Below are 24,014 nucleotides of genomic sequence, written 5' to 3'. Positions count from 1 at the left end.
TTAAATGCCAACTCCATTAGTTTTGACAAATGCATGCTGTTGTATAACCAGCGCCACAATCAATAATCAGAACAGTGCCATCACCAGCCAAAATTCCCTCATAATCCGTTGTAGTCAGTCCTTCCCTCCACTCCCAGCCCTTACTAACCGTTGATCAAGCCAATCTTTGTACATGAACATGTTCATCATGCCTCATTCTTTTGCCCTAATCAAAGTAAGACCTTATCAGAAGAAATTCAGAAATCAAAATGAAATTTTACCTGCATAAAGTGAGAAAAAGCCAGTTAATAATGATACCCTTACATTTGCTTTCGTAGTTTCTTATTTCTATTTTTCTCTGTATTATGATAGTTATACATAGAAGTCTCCATTAACAAAAAAGGATGATAGTATATGTCATGGCAGATAAGCAAAAAAATCATTTTGTCGCCCATGGTGAGCAAATGTCAGTTCCCTAACAGTATCTAAATTATTAATTAGCTTCTATTAACCTTCTGAAGTGATTGATAATAATTAACAAGCCATTCTACTAATCAGGAATGTAAAAATGCTCTCAATTTGAATCCTGACTAATTGCTAGAAGCTGCCAAGAGTTCTGGGTTACAAAAAATTCTGAGGCTAAATAGAAAAATATTAATATGAAACAGTTAAGTTTTAGAAATTATTAAACACTACATGTGGGTTATCTTATGTAATCCTAACAGAAACCCAAGAGAATATTCTTATTGTTATCCCTATGCTATGAGAGGAAGAAATTGAGTTTTCAAAAAAAATTAAATAACTCATTCAAGGTCAAACAGGGTAGAAATCATAAAGTTGCAATTTGAACCCACTCAGCCAGGCCAACACAGCTTTACCACTGTGCACCCAAGCAAGTAATCACACAATGGGGGGGGGCATGCAAATTTTTCTGAGGAAGTGAATCTGGGCTGAAATTTGAAGCATGTGTTAAACAGGGAAGGAGGAGAGGGTGCAGAGCAAGAAGTGCTTTTCTGACAGAAGGCAGAGCAGGTGCAAAGGCCCAGTAGGTGGAGGAACAAGGCATGTTGCAAGAACTGACAGGCCAGGTTGCCTGAAGCACAGAGACCCAGGGGGAGAGCTGTGTGGGATGAGGTTGGGAAAGAGATCTATCTACACTACAGCCCTGTGAATGACTTTGATCTTTCACCCAAGGGCATCAGGAAGCTCCTGCACAGTTGTAAACTGGCTAGTGACCCAGTCAAATGTAGGCTTGCAAAAGGTCACTCTGCCTACAAGGAGTAAGGTTTTTTCACAAGGGTAAAAGAACATTGCAAGCAATCCAGTTAAGGGACAGTGACAGTGCTAACCATGTCTTTCTACTTTCTGTGTTGTGATGCTTGACATCTGGGCCTTGGCTGATCTGGAGGCACTGCCCTTCACAGTGTTAGCGATTCTTAGGGATTATAAGCAACGGGTCTGCAGACATGTCTTTCATATGTAGACCAAACAGCTTAGGTCTATACCCTCAATTGTGTCCTTCATCAAACTCTTACATTCTGGGTCACTATCCACCAGACTTAATCACCCCAGGGATAGGTGTCAGATAACAAGAAACAGCCCCAGAGCCCAATGATATTATTCAAACTAACCAATCCAAAACCTGCTTACCCTGCTTGGCCCATTCCTCTCTCCCTCTGCCTCTTTACCAACCCTGGTACTTCCCTGTGTGGCCCCCCATAGATCTGTGAGCTTACTAAACTATCTTTTCAATGGCAGTCATCTCTAGATCTGCTGGCCTCACCATACTGAAGAGTGAGATCTTTATTTTTAAAAAGAGGCATATTTAAGAAGAGAGTATATCTGAGAGACATTAGAGGTCAGTAGGACATGGTGATGGATTGAATTTGGGACCATTGGGGAAGATAGAGGTGAAGAAGGATATTTAGATTTCTAACCTGCAGGCAAAGAGAAATAACAGTAAACATTTCCACAACACCTGCCAGGTTCCAGGCTCTGTTCTAAGCATTTATGTGTATTAACTTATTTGATTCTCTAAAATCTTGTTTATTATTCCCGTTTCACATAGGTGGAAAAGGAAACACAGAGAAGTTGAGTGATCTGCTGCGGCAGAGACTAGCTGACCAGTTCTCTAACTTCCTGAGAAAGCAGCTGGGCTATATATCCCAGCCTCCTTTGAAGCTAGATGTGGCCAAGTGACTGATTTCTGGTTATTAGAATATGGTGGAGTTGAGGGACCAATATGCAGCCCTTCGGGGCCTGACTCACAAAACTCTCTTATGTACCATCCATCCTGTGTGCTCTTGTTCTTTCTAGATTAATGAATGGTCTCTGGAAACCTCCTATTGATGATGATGGAGCCATAAGGTAGGTGGAGTTTGGGTCCCTACACTAAGGAGGAGCAGACTTTTCCTGTAAAATACCAGGGTAAGTATTTCAGCCTTTGAGGACCAAGAAGGAGAATTTAAAAATATTATATAAATACTTCTAGAACCAACTCAATCCCAGCCATTTAAAAATGTAAAACCTGTTCTTAGCTCATTGGTCATACAAAAAACATGCCACAGGCCAAATCCAAACCACACAATTTGTAGTTTACTGAGCCCTGACCTACATCATCATGTAAAGAAAAGTCACCTGATCATCTGGAAAACTTTCCAGGAGCAATTAATACACTGATTATCAAACCACTGTAATTTGGCGGTCATTTGATCCAGAGTTAGCCTTCCATTACTTACCCAAGGCCACATAACTAGGAAGTCACGAAGTGCAGATTTGAATCCTGGTTTTCAAGCCTCTGCTCGCTGATACTCACCAAGCTCCCTCTTGAGAAGAAGGATCAGTTCAATTAACATCTAACAAAGTGTGGGAAGGGGCAGAGGAGGCTCATTCTCATTGTCACTCCCGGTCTAAATCTTGATTAGAAGGAATGCACAAAGACAAGCAGTAAGAGTTCTACTTTGTATAATCGTGCCTTGAAAACCCAGTGGTGGACCAATTTTCATAAAAAGAGATCTCTTTTGGTACTGTCAAGGAGAGAGGCCTATTACTGTTCCTTCAAGGAGCAGGACCAATGTTTTTCATTTTATAAATACCCACAAGTGCCATTTCTTCCAACTCTACCTCTACCTGCCATCTTCTAAGGAGGGTTCCCAGTTCCAGAAGCTCCCCAAATCTGGAAACATATTGCTCTTCTGCTGGAAAAAGGGGGAATGGAGAGATGTGTAGGCCTGGCTCTGGGACCATCCTGTACTTTCTAAGGTCTATACCCCTTAGAGACTTTTGACACCTTATTTAAAATGACTAGAGATACAGACAAAGAATTTGTTTCTGCAACTTTACAGAAAATAAAAAAGGGAGGAGGGAGTTCTGGTATAGATTATCCTGAACATGTGCACATCCCAAATGCTGGGTGATGTAATGTATCTAAAAAATGGGCCTATCCCTGGGATAAATTTACAAAGAAATAAATTGACCTTCTAAATACCACTCCTGCTGTTTCTTGCCATCTTTCCCCACCATGCAGGATTTGTTTACATTGGTGTTTATAGTTACCAGTTGGACTCAAAATAGCTGTTTTAATTCTGAGATTTCACTCATGGATAAAGAATGTGAAAAGTTTTCTGTGCTGATGTTTGCATTTTTAAATTAAGGGTGCAGCTAATTAATCTCCCCTTTCCATCTCAGGAAAGTGAAGATGATTAATAGGAACACTGAGGTTGTTAGAAAAGACCAGCTAATGAGTATATATTTGGGAGTTTTCCTAAGACTCTGTTTTGTTTTTGTTTTGTTTTTAATTTTGGTTCAGGAAAGTAGATGAGAGAGATTATTTTTTACTTGTACTGTACCTAATGTTATAAAGACAAATATTTAAATAAATAAATAAATAAATGTTATATAGACAAATGATGACCTTTGTCTATATCATCTGCTGCTTGTGAATACTCCATTATTGGCTATTGTGCTTTGGTTCTATTGTGCCAAATTCTGGAAATGCAATGTACAGTAAAAGTCACCTTACACAATGCAACCAGAACTAGTAATTTGCTGGCTGATTTTAAAAAGTCAAGGAGCATAAAAACTTGAAACATACATCTTTAAATATTTTATTTTAATTTAAAAGTCTAAAATGCTTATATATATACACCATTTTTTCATGTAGTGTGGTGCACCTTCCTTGCCTTTGAGCATGAGTCTGTGCTTGGAGACCTAGTCAGTTAGCTTAAGTAAAATTCAATCATAACATACTGTCTAAATCCCAATTTCACTTTTTTTTAAAGAGGAGGGAGAACTTAAAGACATTCAAGAATCAATCAGAAAGTGAAATTATAAAATCTTAAAAATAAAAGTGAAATTATTGTTTTACATTTTATTTTGAATTTTTTAGAATTGTGCCACCCATACAAAATGCAATGGCAATTTTTCGTGAGTCACCTTTATTTAGTTCAAAAGCGCTTATCCTCTTAGCAGTTATGGATGCAAGCGCTCTTTTCTTTTGCACTGATACTTCATAGATTTATAGTAGATTTAAATTCTGTAATGTCAATAATCCACAAAACTTGCATAAACTGGCTTGGAATTCAGTTCAGCTGCATATAATTCAACTGGCAACAGCAAAGATGTACAGATATATAGAGAGCAACTAACTTTAAGCATTCAGGTGGGTTTGTGGAAAGAATGAAGAAATTCAGTTACTCTTACATGAGTCCATTGGGTAGAGTTCAGTTTGAAGATCCTGGAATGTGTGTGTAAAGTGATGTTTTTATGTGTATAGGTTTTCCAAATCTTCTTTGTCAATACATGAAATAAACATGGTAATAGTGACACCGCACAGACTAGGATAATGTAATAGAAACAGTAGAAATCTTGGTGTCTAGTTTACTTGGGTTTGGCCTTGATCCTCTTTGTAATACCAGCAAGACGCCCTAGTATAAAAGCAGTTCTTGCCATCATTATTTTTACATGAACTGAAATAGTGGGAGTCTACTTAACACAGTATGGGTGTACTTATGTATTGGCAACTATATTCAGGATAGACTTACAGAAACTGTCAAATGCCTTGAAATATTTTATGACATGAAACCCACAATGTTTGACTCTGAGTTATTGAGGATGAGCCATTTAGGATAAATAAATACATTTCTATCTGATGAATTTCTAATCCTCTTTCTGCTTCCCCAACTTCAGAGAGACTGATAGTTCTCAACTGGGGCAGTGTAACACACACGCCTTCAGGGTCATTGGGAAATTTATGGAGGTTTTTGGATCAGTTCTGTGATTGCAGTGTATGACTGGCGTTTAGTAGACAGGGTTCTGGGATGCTGGAGTTCCAGCAAGGTGCAGGGCAGTTTTGCACAAGTTTCTCCAGTGTCTCTGCAGACACTCATGAAAGTACAACATCTATTTTGAGTTATATAAATGTTACACAGAACTCTGTCTTATTCTAAAGACAAATAAGACAATATTTTGAGGGAGCAATGATGTTTAGGAAGTCATTTCTGCTGTAAGAAGACATGTGTGTTCCTAAAAATGACTGTGCTATGCAAAATTGTGCAGTAAAAATCATGGCACATATTAGAAAAATGGGGTTAGGAAGAGAACTCAGCAGTGACACACAAAGTAAAAACTATGGCCCCAGTAAGAATAGTAGCACAGTTTTACACACATTAAATGGCTAAGAGATACACAAGTACTACGATAAATGCAGCACTTTATCTGAAAAAGTCCTGAAGCTAGCTAGTGAAAGTGGGCAATGAAAAAGCTGCCGTGTGTGTTATTGTGAAGTGGTGAGAGGAGGTTCATCAGAAACTGGACAGAAAGTCTCGATAAACAGTGTGTGTGCACGCAGCTCAGGATGCAGGTGGTGAAATGAGATGGCTAGTAGGCATTCACAATGTGTGAGTGTGTACATGCGTCTATTCCTACAGGGCTCACCCAACTAAGTGTTGGTTTCTGGGTTCACCTAGTGTTTCTTGCTGAAAAAGCCATGCATAAACAAATGTGTTACGTTCAAATTGTTCCCTACCATATCAATTGCACTGGAAAAAATTTTTAAACAAGTTTTACTGCAGAACAAACTATAGACTGATTTTTTTTTTCCTAGAAGGGCAACAAGCATGTAAATCAAGAAAAAATTGTATTTTGTGTTGTTGGGAGCTTTCCAAGATTTATTCTCTGTTTCAGAAAATCATGTCCTGGAGGCAAACGTTACTTGTGGTGCATGAGTCCTCAGTCCAGCTTGCTGGTATGCGCTTGCCACTTTTACCTGTCATGCACCTGGTGGTCTAGGTAGAGAGGCAAGCATCAAACTCCTTCATTAAATCTGCTATTGTAATCTTTCTTTATAAAGATTTATTTATTTGAGAGAGAGAAAGAGAGCTCAGGGGTGGGGGGGAAGGGCAAAGGGAGAGAATCCTAAAGCAGACTCCTTGCTGAGTGCAGAGCCTGACATAGGGTTCAATCCCATGACTCATGAGACCATGACCCGTGAGACCATGACCTACGGGACCATGACCCAAGCCCAAACCAGAACTTGATTGCTCAAACAAATGAGCCACTCAGGTACCCCTTCTACTGTAATCTTTAACTGTAATAGTTAAAGACTATTGAACTATTGAGTAAATAAGTAAAAATGTATCATAAATTACTTTTCTGTCTTTTCTCCCTTGTACGCAATTAGGCTATTATATTGAAATTTTTTGAAGAAGCACTGTAAAATACCTATCAGGAAAAGAAGATGGCATTGGGTTTGATAAGATTATGAACCATGGATACACAGAGTTTTTTTTCCCAGAAAAAAGAAAGAGTTACCATCATTTCCCACCTTGATGATGGAAATAGCCTCTGCGCTGACCTATGTCCCCCTCACCCTATCAGATTTATTCTCTCCCCAGCATCATCCAGAAATACAATGTGAGCCACATATATGATTTCCAATTTTCTGTCCCAACGTTTAGAAAGGGAAACATGGGAAATAAATTTTAATAACATTTTATTTTACCTGCTATATCCAAAATTGAATTATTTCAACATGTTATCAATATGAAAAAATATTTATAATTTTGAGGTATTTGGCATCTTCCTTATGCTATGCCTTCAAAATCTGGCATATGATTTATACTTATAGCATTTATCAATTTGAACTAGCCACATTTCAAGTACAGTTTTGAGAGAGAATTTTATGCTTTCCTGTGATAGTCAATACATAATTTCTGGTAAGTCAGATTTGACAATGCTGTGGGGCTTCTCTGGAGTTGGGGGAACTCTTCACAAAGAAGGTTCCATTGGAATAGTAAGCCTAATGCCCTAGGACACCTATTGTATGTTATGAATTAACTTCTCTCCAATGCATGAGGATGGTCCTAGTTAGGTACTCTCCTTAGGAGATTTGAGAAAATAGTTAACTCAAATCATTTTCTCATGAGCTTAATTCTCTCAAGAAAAGACTGTATTGTCTATTTTTCTTCTTTACCTAAAATGCACTTATTTTATTTAATTCACCTGTTTCCGTTGAATATCACTAGATTTATAATCTTACTAGTTTCAAGAGGATAAGAGGGAACCATAGAATGTGTTTAGGGGGAAGTGGTGGGTTCTTGGTGATGGCAGGTTTTCTTCAAGAAGGGAAAATTCACAGTATGGTTGTCCATAAGTTTGGCTATTTAGAAGAATGAGAAATAATGGAAAAGAGAAGCCTTTTCTTCCAGGTTTCTCACGAAGGAGCCAGCATGGCAGCTCAGGTAGAGAAGAGAATATCCTCCATTTCTTCCCGCCCTCTGCTCCCTTTGTTACCATGGGAGAAAGAATGGCAGAGCTGTCCTATGACTGCAAGACAAAACTCCCTTGATGACTTCTTCTTACTTATATGTGATAAGCAGAAAAGGAAGGCAGAATTTCTAGGGCCTTGAGCTCTCCTCTCAGACCTCTTCTTCCTGTGTAGAAGCTGTAGGATGAGCTGGGGCCCTTCTTGGAGCCTGGTCACGTCTCTCTTAACCCACTGAAGGACAGGCATTTAGACTAAGGTAAGATGTGGGAGGCTCCACATCAGTTCTGAGGAGGTGATGTATCCACATCCCAGCTTTTGACAGTGATTTCCAGCAGTAGGGAAAGGAGTCATCTATAGGGAGCCTATCTGCCCCTTCATAAAATCAGGCTTTGGCTGTTGTTCCTTGGGTGAGTGCCAAGGTCCAAGACTCAATAGAAAGAGGAACAACTGATAAGATTGCATCACCAGATTCCTTAACTGGCTATTTAACAGTGCACTGAACACAGTTCTATGAAGGCAGATGTTTTATGTTATTTTAGTTTGTTTGTTTTTGTTGTTCACTGCTGTATATCCAATACCAAGAACAGAGCTTGGCACATGATGAGAGCTCTATATTTGGCGGGGGGGGGGGCAGTTCTTTTATTATTATTGTTATTTCTTTTTCAGTGTTCCAAGATTCATTGTTTATGCACCACACCCAGTGCTCCACACAATACATACCCTCCATAATACCCACCACCAGGCTCTATATTTTGAAAATGGATGAATGCAGATAGAGGTGTGGGGTATGACTTGTGCTGAAGCTGGGTTGTCCCACTCAGGACCCACTAGCCACAGGTGGCTACTGAAGTTTAAAGGAAGTATAATTAAGTAAAATTTAAAATCTAGTCTCTCAATTACACTCACCCCATTTCAAGTGCTCAATTACCGCAGGTAGCTAGGGCTAGGTGATTGTATTAGAAAGTTCAGCAAATAGTCTACTTCTCCTTGAAAACGACACCTAACTTCTTTGAACCACAGGCTTTGGAGATGCATTTGTAAATGACATGTTGGTTTATCAACCTCTAATTAATTATTTAATAATAAAGCTGCCATGATGCCGCTCAGGAAATATCACTTTATAATTCCACAACTAGAGTTGGCCTCAAAAATGAGGTTCTTCTGGTTTTGCTTTCTAGAAATTATCTTGGACAACTCATGAAAATCAAGGTTTTGAAAATTTCAGAAATGCATCTTTTTGGTTCACTCCCAAGTTGGCTACCCTCCCTTTGGAAGTCTTCAAATGTCTTCATCTGTCCTTTTGTATGTCCTGAGTGATTTTCTCCAAGTCAGCACCCTCAACTATGAATAAGTGACAAGAAGTGACACTTCTTAAGTCTTTCTTGAGAGTGAACTCATTCTAAACTTCTTAGAGGAGCTCATTTCCTTACCTGTAGCTGGTACAAACCCACCTGACAGTTAAGGACACCACCCTCTTTCCACTGCCAAAGTCAAGAGTGCCAGTCACCTTTACCCCCTCTATCTCTCTCATCCCAGACACCAAGTTGGTCACTACTTATTATCAGTTCTTCATTAAGCAAAACTGTCCCTTCTTTCCCCATCATCTGATTGGATTGTTGCTGCTCTTATTCCCATGGAAATGACACAACTTCATAATTCTCCCAACTGGTCCCCTGCCTCCACTCTTTCTACCTCAAATCCACTATCTTCATTGCTGCCACAGTGGTTTTTTTTTTTTTTTTTTTCCTAACTAAGAACAGCTCTAGCAACGGCAATGCCACTTTCTTGCTTCATCCCTTCCTTGGCTCAGCTCCCTGTTGCCTACAGAGCCAGATCTGATGTCCTTAGGCTGGATTAGGAATTTGGACTTTGATGTGTCTTTTTGGCTTAAGCACACACCACCCTATCACATACGCAGGGAGCCAGCTCCATCTGGCTTTTTACCCACTCTTTGCTTTACACACCCTTGATCATCCAATACGCCCTTCCCCCACTTTTTTTTAATGCCTCTCTTTTAAAATATGAACTCCATGAAGACAAGAACTTAAATTGATTTGTGCAGCACTGTACACCTAGCACAATGAACAGTGTCCTAAGGTCAGTGATGAGAATTTCTCTGTTGAGTAAGTCAATCTACTATTTTAAGGATCTGTTCCAAGGCCACCTCTGTGATGAAGCCTGTCCTTTCCCTCCTTCCATTCTCATCAGGGTAACTGCTTAACTCCTTTTCTTTGTGACAGTAAAACACACCAAATTTACCACTGTTAAGCTCTAACATCATATTACATACACTCATAGACATGTCTTCCTTTTTACTTGAATTTCTTGATGGCAGGAATACTTTCATCATCCCCAATGCCCATCACAGTAGCCAGCTCATAGTAGGCACTCAAAAACTGCTTAATGAATGAGTGAATACAAGAGATGATTTAGAAGAGGAAGCAATTAGAAGGGTTCACACAAACGCACACACGCACAATGTGGAAAAAGACACACAAATCACCCCTATGTAATGCAATGTTTCAGGGTTTCTTCTCAATGAGAGACAGATTTTAGGCTGGCTGCTTGTGTTGACCTTTAATCCACTTTTGTAAAACATAATTTCAAAAGACAGTTCGGCTCATAAAACCACACAAGTAAGTTGGAAATCCACCAATTTGAGATTTTTATAATGGAAATACTGATAGATTTTTGACCTTTAGTGAGTTTCCACTTTCATTATTAAAAAGGTTCTACTCTTTTGTACTAAAGAACTGTGATTTGTGGATATTTTATGGTATATTTATTTCAGTTGGTTTTTGCCTTCAGTCACCTGAGCAAAAATAAAGAGATTTCCCCAATGGAATTTCAGATATGGATGCCTACTGAGAGGGAGGCAGAAGAGGAAATGATCATTTGATTTATTCATGAATCTGCAGATGCAATGTATTCTGCCCATGCCCACGCTTAGGATTCAGTGACTCCATTTCTAGAGCTCACATGGTGGTGACCAGTATCTGTCCTAACTGAATGACATATGGAAGCCACTGACTGTCTTCTCACTTGTTAAAAGCATTCATGCTCAGCATACCTCGGAATGGGCAAAGCCTAGCAATTAAAAGCACAGATGGTATGTTGGTGGTATCAAAATTTCTTTAGAAACAAAATCAAGAAATTAAAATGTAAAACAACACATTAAAAACTAGACACCTCAAGCATGTAATTGTATATTTATTTCTCTTTTTAAAGAACACTCCTTAATGTAATTCAATATACAAACTTGGTTTCACAGAATTATAATCCACTATATAGCACAAAGATAACCCAGATTGTGTGTGTGTGTGTGTGTGTGCATGCACACACATGTGCATGTGTGCACACGTGTTGTTGTACCCCCTCCCTGTCTTCCATTCTTCCGGACCTACAAACAAAGGCTCTGCCAACCTTCCACACTAACCAAAGCGCATTCTGCATGTTGTGTACAAAAGACATCATCCTCCCACAAATTCTTTTCCCTGGAAAGCTTCTTTTCCCTGTTCCCCCTGAGATAGCCAGGAGACTGACACTCTTCCCCTCTTTAAGAGGGTGAAGTGGCTTCCCCTAAAGCTGATGCCAACCCTGTTACCACGTGGACTGGCTGAGAGGAAAGGCTGGTGAGAGGTCTCCACACCCCTTCCCTGCGTCCACTCCTAACCCTCAGAGTCCAAGCACGTCCCCGCCGTCACAGCCTTAGTTCCAGTCACCATCTTGTGCAGCAAGAACCAAGGATATCTGTAAGCCCAGGTCTTCTCCACGGGCAGCGCACAGCACTGCCTGCCAAGCCACCGGGCCGGCCGATAACCAAGCTCTACACAGTCCCATGTGCTTTGTCACTTTAATTTTTAAAGACACCCTAGCATAGGTCTGTGGCAACCTAGTGTCCAACTGAGTTACATAAAATTGTACCAGTGATGCACTTGTACATATTTACATGGGGCGGAATGTTTTCCCATATTTTTAGATGAGTATATAGATCAACATGTTCACATAAGACCAAATACTTTTAATATTATTTATAACTGATTTATAAAGCTTTGAAAAAACTCACAATAGCACATTGTTTACTTTAATGCTTTACGGTACTATAAGTTTAAAATCACAATCAGCACTTAAGTTATAGTCAATCCAGCAAACAAGAGACAAAAAAATTTACAAGAGTTAAGAACTGACTGATACATCCTTTATCTCTTTTTAACTAATGCATAAGTGCAGAATAAGATACTCTAGTTTAAATATCTTGTTTACAATATACATTTTTGTTCTAGTTACGCAACAGTAAATCCCATGCTTCACATAGAAAAGCAATCCACAACATTAAGAAAAAATGTACAATTTATGAAACAAAGTAAATAAATATTAGTATTACAGAATCAGAGCTGTACATAAAAGCTGTTCAGTTTTAATCATATAAAAATATGTTTTAGTGCAACCTCACATATATATTGATGCTGTTTTGCTTTACATCATTTAGATCCAAGTGTCCAAAAAAAGGAAAGAAATTACATTTATTACAAAGCAGATACACAAATTCTAAAATATGTACAAATTACTGCTAAAAAATGCTTATAAGAATATAAGCAAAGTAAAGAAAAGGCACAAACATCTGTACAATTTTAAAAGTACCAGACCCAATAGATTAATTTCAAATTTTGTTTTGGTCAGGCTCATGATGACTTGTTAATTTACCTAATTCTTTTGATATAACAAAAGTATATATAATAGCAAACTACGGTAACTTAGGACAGGCATGCTATAAATTTGATTACCTCTATTTCTAGAAAAACAAAAACAAAAACAAAATGGGAAAAATGTGGAAATGAAAGTCTCCATGCATCTTAAATCAATGTAGTTGACTCTTCTCTGCTGAAGGCTCATTGCCTCCCTCTGTGCTTGAAGGTAACTCTTTGCCGCTGTGAAAGCCCGACTGTTTATCATCCACACAACTCGTGCCGTAAAATGTGGCATGAGCTAATGCAGTCTGTGATGTACCAAAATTGTCCTTTTCACCATCATGCAAGTCAGGGTGGGTGGCTGAGGTACAGGGCTGACCTGGCTCAGGTCCACTAAAGTGTCTAATGCTAACATGTGCACTTTCCAAGGGTTTCTGGTGGTGGGCTTCCTGCACCCGCACTGGCTGATCTGCCCCAAGCAGAGCGGCCTCTTCTGTGGCAATCCGGAGAGAGGCAATGGCTTTTGTACAAGTCTGTATATTTTCCTCCTGTTCCCTCTCTGTTGCATTTAGGCTGTCTTCTGAAGTGCTCTGTTTCATCAACAGCCGAGGGGAGGAGGGCATGCTAGGTGGACCAGATGACTGCAAAATGTGAGGCGATCGCTTCTCGTGCTGCTTTGAGAGGACATAGGGATCCTTAGGGAAGGATTCCCCGGAGGCTCCCTTCTTTTCCTCAGAGCCCTCCATTGGCAGAGGCAATGTGGGTGGAGGATGTAAACCAGAAAGGGCCGGCGGCATGGAGTGAACCATTTGGATCCCACCAACTGGCACCATGGGGATAGGAGCTCTCACTTGCTGCTGAGAGTGGAGTGGAAGATGACTGAAGACATAGTCATTAGGACCCTCAGGGAAAAGGCTGGAGCCTGGATGTTCATAAGCACCTTCTTGGTCTCCATAGAGACTGAAGTAAGGAACCTGAGGTAATCCTCTTCTTAAATTCTGCATGGGGAAGCAGAGAACACAACCTTTAGGACCTGGTACTCTTCAAGCGAGGTCAAATAGGTCAAGTTATTTCAGTCACTCATTCATTCACTCACTCACTCATTTAAAACTACCTCATCCCTTTACCAACTTTTTGCTTTTTAGGACACAAGAGATTTCTCAGTTGTCTTTTAGAAGCCTTGAATGAAGCTGTCGGTCTGTGAAAAGTGACTTTTGTTTTTAAACAGCAACACGATAAAACATGCAGTGTGTTTTCCACCGGGTACAGAGACACATTTCAGTTGTGTGTGTGTGTGTGTGTTTTTCCATAAAAGAGAATGAAAAGAAAATAATGCATAATTACCAGAAAAAGTTAAAAAAACACTAATAATAGGTTTTTAAATTCAAAAGAAAGTAAAACAATTGCCATCTGTTTATATACTGGGAAAATTTTTAATATTTTTCTTAAGTGTTGATGAGTATAATTGGAGTGACAAGCCTGAAAACTTTTTTTTTTTTTTTTAAGTTTTCCACAGAACAGATGATGAAATAGTGGTGATAGACAAACTGGTTAGTCTGATGTGCAACACACTGGTTTAAAGGAATAAATTCCCATTCAAGAGGAACCCTGTGTGGAAGATTAGCTTCTTTACCAAATGATAAATCAAGGCCAGTTTTTTTAAGGCAACTCTCCATCAAAATAGTTAACATTAAACATGTCAAATAGTTTCAACTCATACTCAACTACATAGCCGAGAACCCAAGATTCTTATGTTTTAATATCTTCTGTTGATATTATCATGTTTATTTAAATACCATCTTGGCAATTATGAGGACACTTAACACTGGGGACCAGAACTCCAGATTTCATGGTCCCAGTCCTGAAAGAGAACTTACTTTCTGTAGCAAAACACAACTTAAGACTTTGAGATTATCAAGCCTGAATGACATTGGCAGGGTTTTAATTCCTGAGTTCATTCTTTTAATGGACTGTCATCTAAAAGGTATGCAGTTTTTTTATTTTTATTTTTTTGAGAACTTAAAGTCAGGTAGATATAAACTTGTCAAGTATGATAATAAACCAGGAGAGAGACCCCCCCCCAAAAAAGTTCTAATTCATTTCAAGGATGTTTCAGTTCTAAAGCTCAGCGTATGCTCTATACCATTAGTGATTCATTCAGTTCTATTTAGACTGTGAGACCAGCCTGGGAATGATAAATTATGCATTATCTCTGTTACTCTGTGCCATGCTTAGCCCTTATCCTGTTTTGGGCTACACCTTGTTCAAGCTAGAAACAAATTACTATCCTGGAAGTGCAGGGGAAGTAATGAAATCATCAATCCTATAATCACAAGGACCTCATAAGTTAGGGAAGGTGAGAATTTTATAATATGACAGTTATATAAATGCTACAACAACAACAAAACAACAAATCCCTCTTGTCTTTCCTCCGATCTAGAAAAAGGCACGTTTCCTACATCAAACATCAGTTAAGGTGGAGGAACTGTGACACCTATAGTCATAATCTTTGAAGATAACTAAATGAATCCTCTTTTAATTATAATTTTAAAAGATTCAAAGTTTAAAATGAATTGTAGCTTGGTCATTTTTCCATTTTGCTTTGGTTGCTATTCTGTGACATCCACAGCATACACCTAATAAGAATGAGGGTCCGTGAAGGGCCAAAGAGAGCTGTTCCATGCCATGGGGTCTCTGACTCCAGGCTAACAAAGGGGTGATGAGTGAAGTGTCCTCTAACCCTAGAATATACTCAACGCGTTCAAAACCCCAGAATTCTATTTGTGTTAAGAATGAAAGCATCATATTCAGATCTTTGCTGATCAGCAATTAAATAATGACAACCCCAGAAGTAAGTGTGCCAGTAGAATTTTTACCATGTAAGCACTTGCACTGCTCCAAACACTGCCAGGCCTTTCCTATACATCCTCTTCCCCTGCATTCACCCCCTTCTTCAACCTCCAGAGAAACTCTCAACATGATTTTTCTACCTTTTTTACCCTATCTGCAATTGTATTTTGTCTTGTAATTTGAGCCTTCTCATTGTGATATCATTTTAAATCTTGGTAAGAAACACCTCGATATGGGGGCGCCTGGGTGGTCAGTGGGTTAAGCCACTGCCTTCGGCTCAGGTCGTGATCTCAGGGTCCTGGGATCGCGTGGAGCATCGGGCTCTCCGCTCAGCAGGGAGCCTGCTTCCCTCTCTCTCTCCCTCTCTGCCTGCCTCTTCATCTACTTGTGATCTCTCTCTGTCAAATAAATAAATAAAATCTTAAAAATAAAAAAGAAAGAAAGAAACACCTTGATATGGAAATGCAAATAATGAACTCGTGTGGGTTGTGTTATGTGTATGTATGTGTGTGTGTGTATATATAACCCAGGTACCAGGTCTCTCACCCCACTCATCTCTTCAATACTGTCAGTAGGTGCTCTGGAAGCAAATGCAAAGAAGGAGGTAGGAGTGTAAGGGGTTCATTGGGAAGCAGGGGATCTGATGTCTGTGAAGGTAAAGAGGAGAGGAAGCAGGGGCTCAGTTAGGCTGTCACTGGCTGGGGGCCGCAGGGAGAATGTAACCTTAGCCTGAAAACTGAGGCCTATCCTGATGGCACTAACAGCAGGAGGCTGTCAGTTTACAGCGTTCCTCACTGCTGAATGGCAAATTCTTTCAAGGACAGAAATCTGCTTGGCCCACCTCCCTGGCTGCCAGAAACAGATTAAGAAACTGTGGCCAAGAGGTTAAGTGACTTACTCAAGATCACACAGATAGCAAGTGATAGAACTGAATGTTGACTCTTTGACTAGACACGATGTTCTTTGCATTGCATACTGGAAAGCAGACACATTTCTCTCTGTCTCCTTTGCTAATTTATCTGCCAAAACTTTAAAAAATGGAATAGGAAGGTGTTTTGCTTAAAAAGGTTGAGGCCAGGGGCGCCTAGGTGGCTCAGTCATTCAAGAGTCTGTCTTCGACTCAGGTCATGATTCTAGGGTCCTGGGATTGAGCCCTGCATCAGGCTCCCTGCTTGGCGGGAAGCTTGTTTCTCCCTTTCCCACTCTCCCTGCCTGTGTTCCCTCTCCCTCTCTCTCCCTCTCTCTCTCTCTCTGTGTCAAATGAACAAAATCTTAAAAGAAAAAATTTTTTTTAAAGTTGAGGCCAGAAATCGTTAACATTTTTTCATCACCATCCTTGAGCCACACGTGTCAGACCCTCAAAAAATACTGAGGAGCGAAAGACCTTCCCCCGACCCTTTCTTTCTTCCTTGCTTCTTCCTTCCTTTTATCTACCTATCTGTCTGTCTGTCTATCATCATCTATCTATATTAAAATTAACCACAGCGCATTAGGACAGAAACAGTAGAGCAGTATGATCCCAGTGGTTGAGTATCATCTCCTCCAAACCTGCTCCCTGGAAACTACCACTCCAGGCTGATCCAGAGGATGAGTGTGTCCTGAGAGCCTAGAAGATCCTTTCGTGCCACAGTCACGCTGGCCTATGACCACTTGGCCCATATCAAGCAACAAGACAAGGAATTACTAAAAGTATTTTTATCAAAAAGGTTGATTTTTAGGGTTATTCTAATTTAATATTTTCATACATTATTCAGAGAGGGTACAGCACTCCTCCAATACAGCAATCCTGAGAAACGCTTCTCATAGTATTGTCACTTCTGTTTTGCCCTGGCAACATCACAGAAAGATTAACTCCTTCTCTGCCCCTCAAAAATGATGTGAAAAAACATTAAATGGGAAGTGCTTTAGACCAACTTCCCCTTCTTCAGGGAGCATTCCCAGATCTAGTCCCTCTTGTCATATGAATGAAGCAGCAGGCTATAAATTTTCTAAAGATAATTTAAGTGAGTAATAGACCAATGGCTCTATAGTTGGCCTTCATCAATGGTAAAGTTTAATCATTGTGTTAAGCATCCAGGTGAACTGGTATACAAAAAAAAAAAAAAAAAAAAAAAAAACTAGCTGCAAACTCAGTGATTAATAAAACCAATTTCTTTCCAACAACTTTCTGGTTATATATCCAAAAATTAGGTAAACTCCCTTAGTTCCCTTATTCAATTCCTTTGCCTAAATTGACTGTGAGTCGTTATTAGTTTTTAATAACAATAGTGTACTGGCATCAAAGACTTATATTTTTGTGACTGCAATCGACTGAAGATGTCCAAACATCTCACAGATACCTCAGTCTCAGTCCACCCGGCCACAGCTAGAACAGGAGAGCCTCAACACACAGGCTTTTTGCAGATCTACGACTCTCTACTTACACTGTAGTGGCATAAACTTCAGAAGATTTCTCTTTTCTACGTAACACCACCAAGACAAAAACCTGTGGGAATGTACTTCTTTCTCGTAGCTTGCTAATTCATTATCTTGGCAAACAAATCATGTCCTGACTGTGTACATGTTTCTGCTGTAATTGTATCACAAAGCCTAAATTCGTACCAACTTGTGAAAAGATGATGTTTGGGGCCAGGGAGTGAATTTCAGCAGGGAACTTTCCTGAAGTTTAAAAAGGATAAACTCAGCTCATGACTCAAGGTAGTGAAAAGGCAATGAGAGAAAGGAGCCTGACCACCAGGACAGTGATAAGACGGAGCTGGAAATGGGTAGTGCCTTTGGCTGGAAGGATGGTATTGAGCCACACAACAGAAACCCAGAACAGCAAAAAGTAGACACCAGGAAACCACAACACATTTAAAGCAAAGAAACTCAAAAGTCATTCATCTGTCTATGCTAAGTGTCTGTTTCATTAATTTTTTAAAATCCTATACACACTAAAAGAAACATCAAGGTCTGCCATCCTATGGAATGAGGCAGGGGAGATGCTTTTTTTTATAGATTTGCATTAGACCCGCTGCCTATATTTTATCCATGACTGTTAACTGTTGTTATCTATATTTATAATGAGTGCACACCCTAGAAATCTCTGGAACTTTCTCCCTGAGATCTCCCAACTTTGGGCCCACCACCTCACTGAGCAGTGCACTTGGAGTGACTCTCACCGAGCAGGAGGTGGTAGTAATGACACGAAAAGCAAAGGGGTTCATGCCTTTGACTCACAACATACCACAGGGGTCACTCTCCTCTCCTAGTCACTCACTGGTTTCACATGATCACTCACTGTGAGCAAGGTCATAAGTTTATTTAAAAAAAAAAAGTATTGAAAGTCAATGCTAATGCCTAATCCTGATTTGGAAAAGTTCTATAACTGAGACCCCAGTGGCCCTGATAGTGTCTGTCTATACAGTTCTGTCATTCCAAAGACTTCACCTTCCCTACTCATGTGAAGGTTTCAGTTCATGTCCATAGTTAGTGAAGCTTAGAAAGCATGTAGAAATGCCTCACTTGTTCCCAGTTGGAAATGCACTACTGCTCTGATGCAATACTATACTTGGGGTAATGCCACAGTCGTGTTACTAACAACAGCATGTGAGAAAATGTTCCCTGCTATTTTCAGTAACCAAGTTCACTGTTCCCCATGAGAGATACCCATGTTATAACAAGTTTCACATAAGTGTGTTATCAACACACTTTGGCTTTCACATTAGAAAGAGAAAACTAATCATACTTACAGGAGGCCCCAATACAATTGGTTCTGCTTGCAAATACTGCCCCATGGACAATGGTGGGTTATGGTATAAAGCCCTTCTGGGAGATGGTGCTCTTATGGTGGTCATGTATCTTCTCTCTCTTCTGGGAGAGAAGTCTCTTCTTGTCGTGATATCTTTCCCAGGTGATACTGGCCTCCTTGGGGACAGATGCCTTCTTGGTGAAACATCTCTTTGTGACATCTCTCTTCTCAATGCAGCTTCCTTTCTTGGTGAAAGATGTCTCATGGGTGACAGATCTCTCCTAGGTGATAAATGTCTTCTGGGTGATAAATCTCCTTTGGGTATCAGATACCTCTTTGGTGAATTATCTCGACGGGGTGAAGAGTCATATCCTGGTGAGGAATGGTGGCTTGAGGGTGAGAAGTCCCTCGGAGAGGAGCTGGGCTCCGAAGACAGCATGTACTCTTCATCCGCACAACTTGGGATGTCCAACCTGTCTTTGTCCGGTTCCGAGTCTGTACTTTTACTCTGGAATAACCTCTGGTATTCTGTCATCTGAGTATCTTCACATGAGTCACTTGGTGTCATCAGCTGAGTAACCTGAATACTTGGCAAAGTAACCAAATAGCTGATCAATGAAGAATGCCCCAAGGAACTATCTGAAGGAACCCCATGGGGCACAGCGCCAACATTCACAGGCAAGGATGAGAATCTAGGAGGCTGAGGACTGGTGCTTCTTGATCTTGTTTTCGGCGTCAAATCTCCCTGATCATCAAAGTCATCATCATCTTCATCATCTTCATCATTATCATCTCCATCCTCACCATCTGATTCTTCGGCATCTGAGAACTGATGATCAGTTGAAATGCTAGACATGCTATGCTTCTCAGCTGCTTTGTGCAAATCTTCCATCGTTTCTGAAACAATTGAATAGACAGTGAAGATCAAGGTCCAAACGTCAAGGATGGGAGCTAATTTGGACACCATCTCTTTCCAAAATCTCCCTTCCAACCCTGAAGCCCCTAGAATAGTCTCATCTCTGAACTCCTATCACACTCACTAGGCACTTACCTGAGAGATCTTACACTGGTTATTATCCTTTTATGACTAATCTGATTCATCCCCATCCAACAAAAGTACTCTAGAGTAGGACCTTATATCTCAAATGTCACATGACCCATAAAAAACACTCAACAAGTGGGTATGGATAATGCTGTTAATAATGAGGCTAGAAGAAAAGGAAAGCAACAATATGTCTCTATAGGTATAAACTTACATATAAGTAATATATCTCAGAAAGTCTGACTGGACCTCAAGTTTTCTATTCAGGTTAATGATGGATTTTTTTTTTCCCTCTTAATAGGAATAATGGCACATTAAATTGTTTTTCAAATTTCCCCAGACGTTTCATAAAATCTAAATCCCTGTCACAACACAAGAATAATTCGATCTCCTTTATGGTTGTAGAAAGAAGTATTTTCATAGTGAGGCCTTTTTTTCCCTTCAGTCAGAATTGAAATACATTTATTTCTTCTCAGTAGGTTGTAAGTAATTCAACATGTCAGATTTCTTCACTATGTTTCATATTTAATAAAATGAAATGTGATCAGTTTTTTAAAATATCAAAACTTGTTTTGTCACCCCAGCCACAAAGCTCCAGTGTGAAGAATGAAGAGGTCAGTCAACTAAATTTTGTAATACCTGCTTCTTCGGTTTCTGTATCATCCACTGATGTCATTGAAACGCCCAACTCCAAACATTTCTTCATGTGTGCTTTAGACTTCATATGCTTTGTTAGGTTTCCTAGAAAACACAAGCAAAAAAAAAGGATAAATTAATTCATTTAAAAAATGTGATGATTGCTCCAAATGAACTATATTGAGATAACATAGATTTGTTTCTACCCACTACCCCTTGCCTTGAACTTGATGAGAACAATCTGGCTCCTGAATACATGAACCACTCAGAACTTTGGCCCATTTTCAAGTTTCCTTCCCTCTAGAAGACTTGTGGAATAGGGTCATACCTTTTAAGAGTATGTTCCAAGCAAGACTGGGAATCCCAGGCTTTCCTGGCTGAGAAGAGATCTAATATCTTTGGCCCCAACAGGCCAGCCTCCTAGGCCTGGATATAAACATAAACGGGGTGACATAAACGAGGTCACACACCTCAGAGAAGGTTCAGATCAAACATTCTCATCAATACACCTGAGACCCCAGACCTTCTGGCACTGATTAAATTTAGATCAATTTCCCAGGCTCCTCACTGGTCATAAGAAAAAAATTATGCAAACTATGCAAAGGCCAATCTTGTAAATAAATTCAAAGATCCATATACACACTTAGCTAACTACTTACAGGGAATATCATTATCAGTGTTTACCATCTATCTGTCTGGTATATGTTAGCAAACTTATGACAGTAGTTTTTAAAGTTCTACAATATTTTGGTAATTCCAAATATTTCCAGGCCCCTACATACAGTTCTTATTTATCTAAAAATGTTTTAAAGATCTCAAAAATTTTTAGAGCCAGGTCATCAAGAATTCCTAAATCTATAGATTAATTAATACATCTGTATATTAATGGAAAATACTGGCTTCTGCACAGGTGCAAGTTACCTGTGCATGTGAATGGGTGTGTAGATAGTGTCAAGATAATTTATTTAGATCTTAATATGTTTCTCTTCGTCTATTTATTCTTTCTCTTTTTTCTCCATTTCAATAGGCAGTCAGGCTTTGGACTCTCATCTTCAGGATAGGTTTTTAGTTAGAAATCTGGCTCTGAAATAACTCCACCCTGGCTTTGGTTGACTGAAGCCCCGAGCTTCTAAAGGGATTCCAGTTGGGGAAGCGGGTAGCACCAGGCTTGCAGGAGGTGCTCCTTCCACAACTGTGCTCAGCATCTGCACTCATATACATGGTTTGGGACGACAGTCACTTCAATGGAAAGCTGGAAGGGTTTCCCAGGATATTGTGCTCATTTTAAGATTCTGAGACATTTGCACATTCCTGAAGGGTGACAAGGAAATGCCAATAATGACCAAGAATAAATTATTTCCTGCTGAAATTCCATGAAAGTGATCCAGAGCCAAATTTAATTTAATTTTTTTTTAAGATTATACAAACTAAGTCTTTATTTTTTTATTATTATTATTTTTTAATTTGATTTTAAAAAGCCTAGAAACATGACATTTCTTCACTCAGCGTTTCACATAGCTATACCCACGGCAAACCCCTATGCCCGGGGAAAATCTACCAGTGGTAATGACTAGCAGATCTGCAGTTTATAAAACCAAAGTTTGTATTTTCTTATGTCCTGGGGAGTCTCTTGAAGAAGTTCTAAATAAAAGGCTTGACTGCAAAGGTGGATGGTATTTAAAGGACCTTATGTTTATCTCTTTTGAAATGCAAATGAATATTCCCTCCTTTTTTACATGGCTTCAAAGGAAACCTCCCATAACAGAGATACTTCTTAATACAGAACAAACAGGTATATTGAGAGTCTACTCATTTATACTTCTGACAAACCTGATAATACAATTTAGGATATTGGCTATGGGAGAAAATAGGTACAAATTTCTCTACCAAAGATAATCTTATCTGATATTTATTTTTCTTGACAGGTAGTGGAGCAGAATAATGGGCCTGCCAAATTTAAGTTAAAGCATAGGAAATCATATGAGGTTAGTGAGGGGGTAAAAATCCATTAGATCTACTAAAGTACATCTACAGCAAGCTGTGAATGTACTTCTACAACTCAAACGACCTCTAAATTACTATTGTCTGTAATCTGAGAACACTGAGCATATGTACATTTCCATGATTTTATAAAATGATGGAAATACAATCAAAGCAACCTTCTTGTATAAAATATTTTCATATAAATCTACCTGTAAAAGACAGAGTATCGTTTTAACGCAGGTCCTAGTTTTATGAGATTCACAGCTGTGGTCTGAGAATAAGAAATTTTCTCTGTGCTGATAAATACACGGAACACAAGCTATCAAACTTCTATGCATAATTAATGCGACTGTGGATGGAGGGGCCCACCTGGGAGTCTGTGGGTCTCTACATTATTTATAATCTTGAAACTGACCATGGGCACATGCTTTCTTCCCAGCTGCTGCCTTGCTTTTCTAATGCCGCTGCATGAACTGTCTCCTGGTGGTATTTCAGTACCGGTGCAAAGATTATCTAGACCACACAACATTTCCAACAAAGAGTAATAGCAAGAGCAATCCAGGCAATTCTCAGCCACTTCCTTCGGAAACAACTAGCCTGGCCCCAAGTCTATAGCTCTTACTTAAGTCATAAAAGGAGCCTCAATGTCTCATGGACATCCTTTGACTGCTAACATAAGGGAGAAAATACATTTCAAAATCAAAACCGTCTTACTGTCAATGCAAGTTAGTTATCAAATGGTATTCAGAATCCAAGGTAGCCATTAAAAAAAAAAAAAAAAGAATTTTCCTCTCTAAAGATGAGAATTGTACCTTTCGTTTTGAAGGCAAAGTTACATAACTTGCATACGTAAGGCCGGACATCAGTGTGAGTACGGATATGCTTTTTGAGCATGCTTGGCTTCTTACAGCGAATCCCACATTCTTCACAAATATACTTTCCGCGTCCACGTCCTCTGACATATACATAATCTTCATTTGATTTATACCTGTTTAGAAAAGGGGAATGCCATGTGTTTTCAAATACTTCCAGTGTTTTATATATCAACCCAGAAGCTGTTTTTTTGAGGGGTACATTTTTTTTTTGAGTGACCAAATTTTTATGAGGGTTCTTTACAATTATTCAACTTTACTTCTATGAAGCCTATAAAATTTATGCAGTAAATACCTGAAACCACCAAAGAATAGATTTGGCATTGAAAGCAAAATAATTTTTCTATGGTCTTCAAAATGGATTTGGGTCCCTCTATTAAGTATAGATATAGGGACTTGGGGTATAGCTGTTCAAATGGGCTTCCATAAATCTCAGTGCAGAGTTGTGCCTTACTACTTTTGGATTCGA

At 39.3% G+C, this 24,014-nt stretch overlaps 1 protein-coding gene across 4 annotated transcripts in view; it reads right to left on the bottom strand.

Moving 5' to 3' along the window:
- Nucleotides 1-10,936: 10,936 nt before the first annotated feature.
- The window catches only part of HIVEP2 (HIVEP zinc finger 2), a 196,046-nt gene continuing 182,968 nt past the window's right edge, over nt 10,937-24,014 (bottom strand). For all 4 annotated transcript variants that reach the window (XM_013056236.2, XM_013056235.2, XM_045066297.1 and 1 more), the window contains 4 exons: nt 23,486-23,661; nt 20,694-20,795; nt 19,014-19,909; nt 10,937-13,430 (listed from right to left, as the gene is read on the bottom strand). In XM_013056236.2, the coding sequence (XP_012911690.2) occupies nt 12,603-13,430; nt 19,014-19,909; nt 20,694-20,795; nt 23,486-23,661 (2,002 nt within the window). In that variant the 3' untranslated portion in view covers nt 10,937-12,602. The remainder of the gene's footprint in view (nt 13,431-19,013; nt 19,910-20,693; nt 20,796-23,485; nt 23,662-24,014) is intronic.

Source organism: Mustela putorius, unplaced genomic scaffold (assembly GCF_011764305.1).
Source record: "Mustela putorius furo isolate JIRA1106 unplaced genomic scaffold, ASM1176430v1.1 tig00003863_pilon_pilon_pilon, whole genome shotgun sequence".
Classification (NCBI taxonomy): domain Eukaryota; kingdom Metazoa; phylum Chordata; class Mammalia; order Carnivora; family Mustelidae; genus Mustela; species Mustela putorius.
Note: the sequence above shows the minus strand (reverse complement) of the source record. Positions and strands in the feature narration are given on the sequence as shown.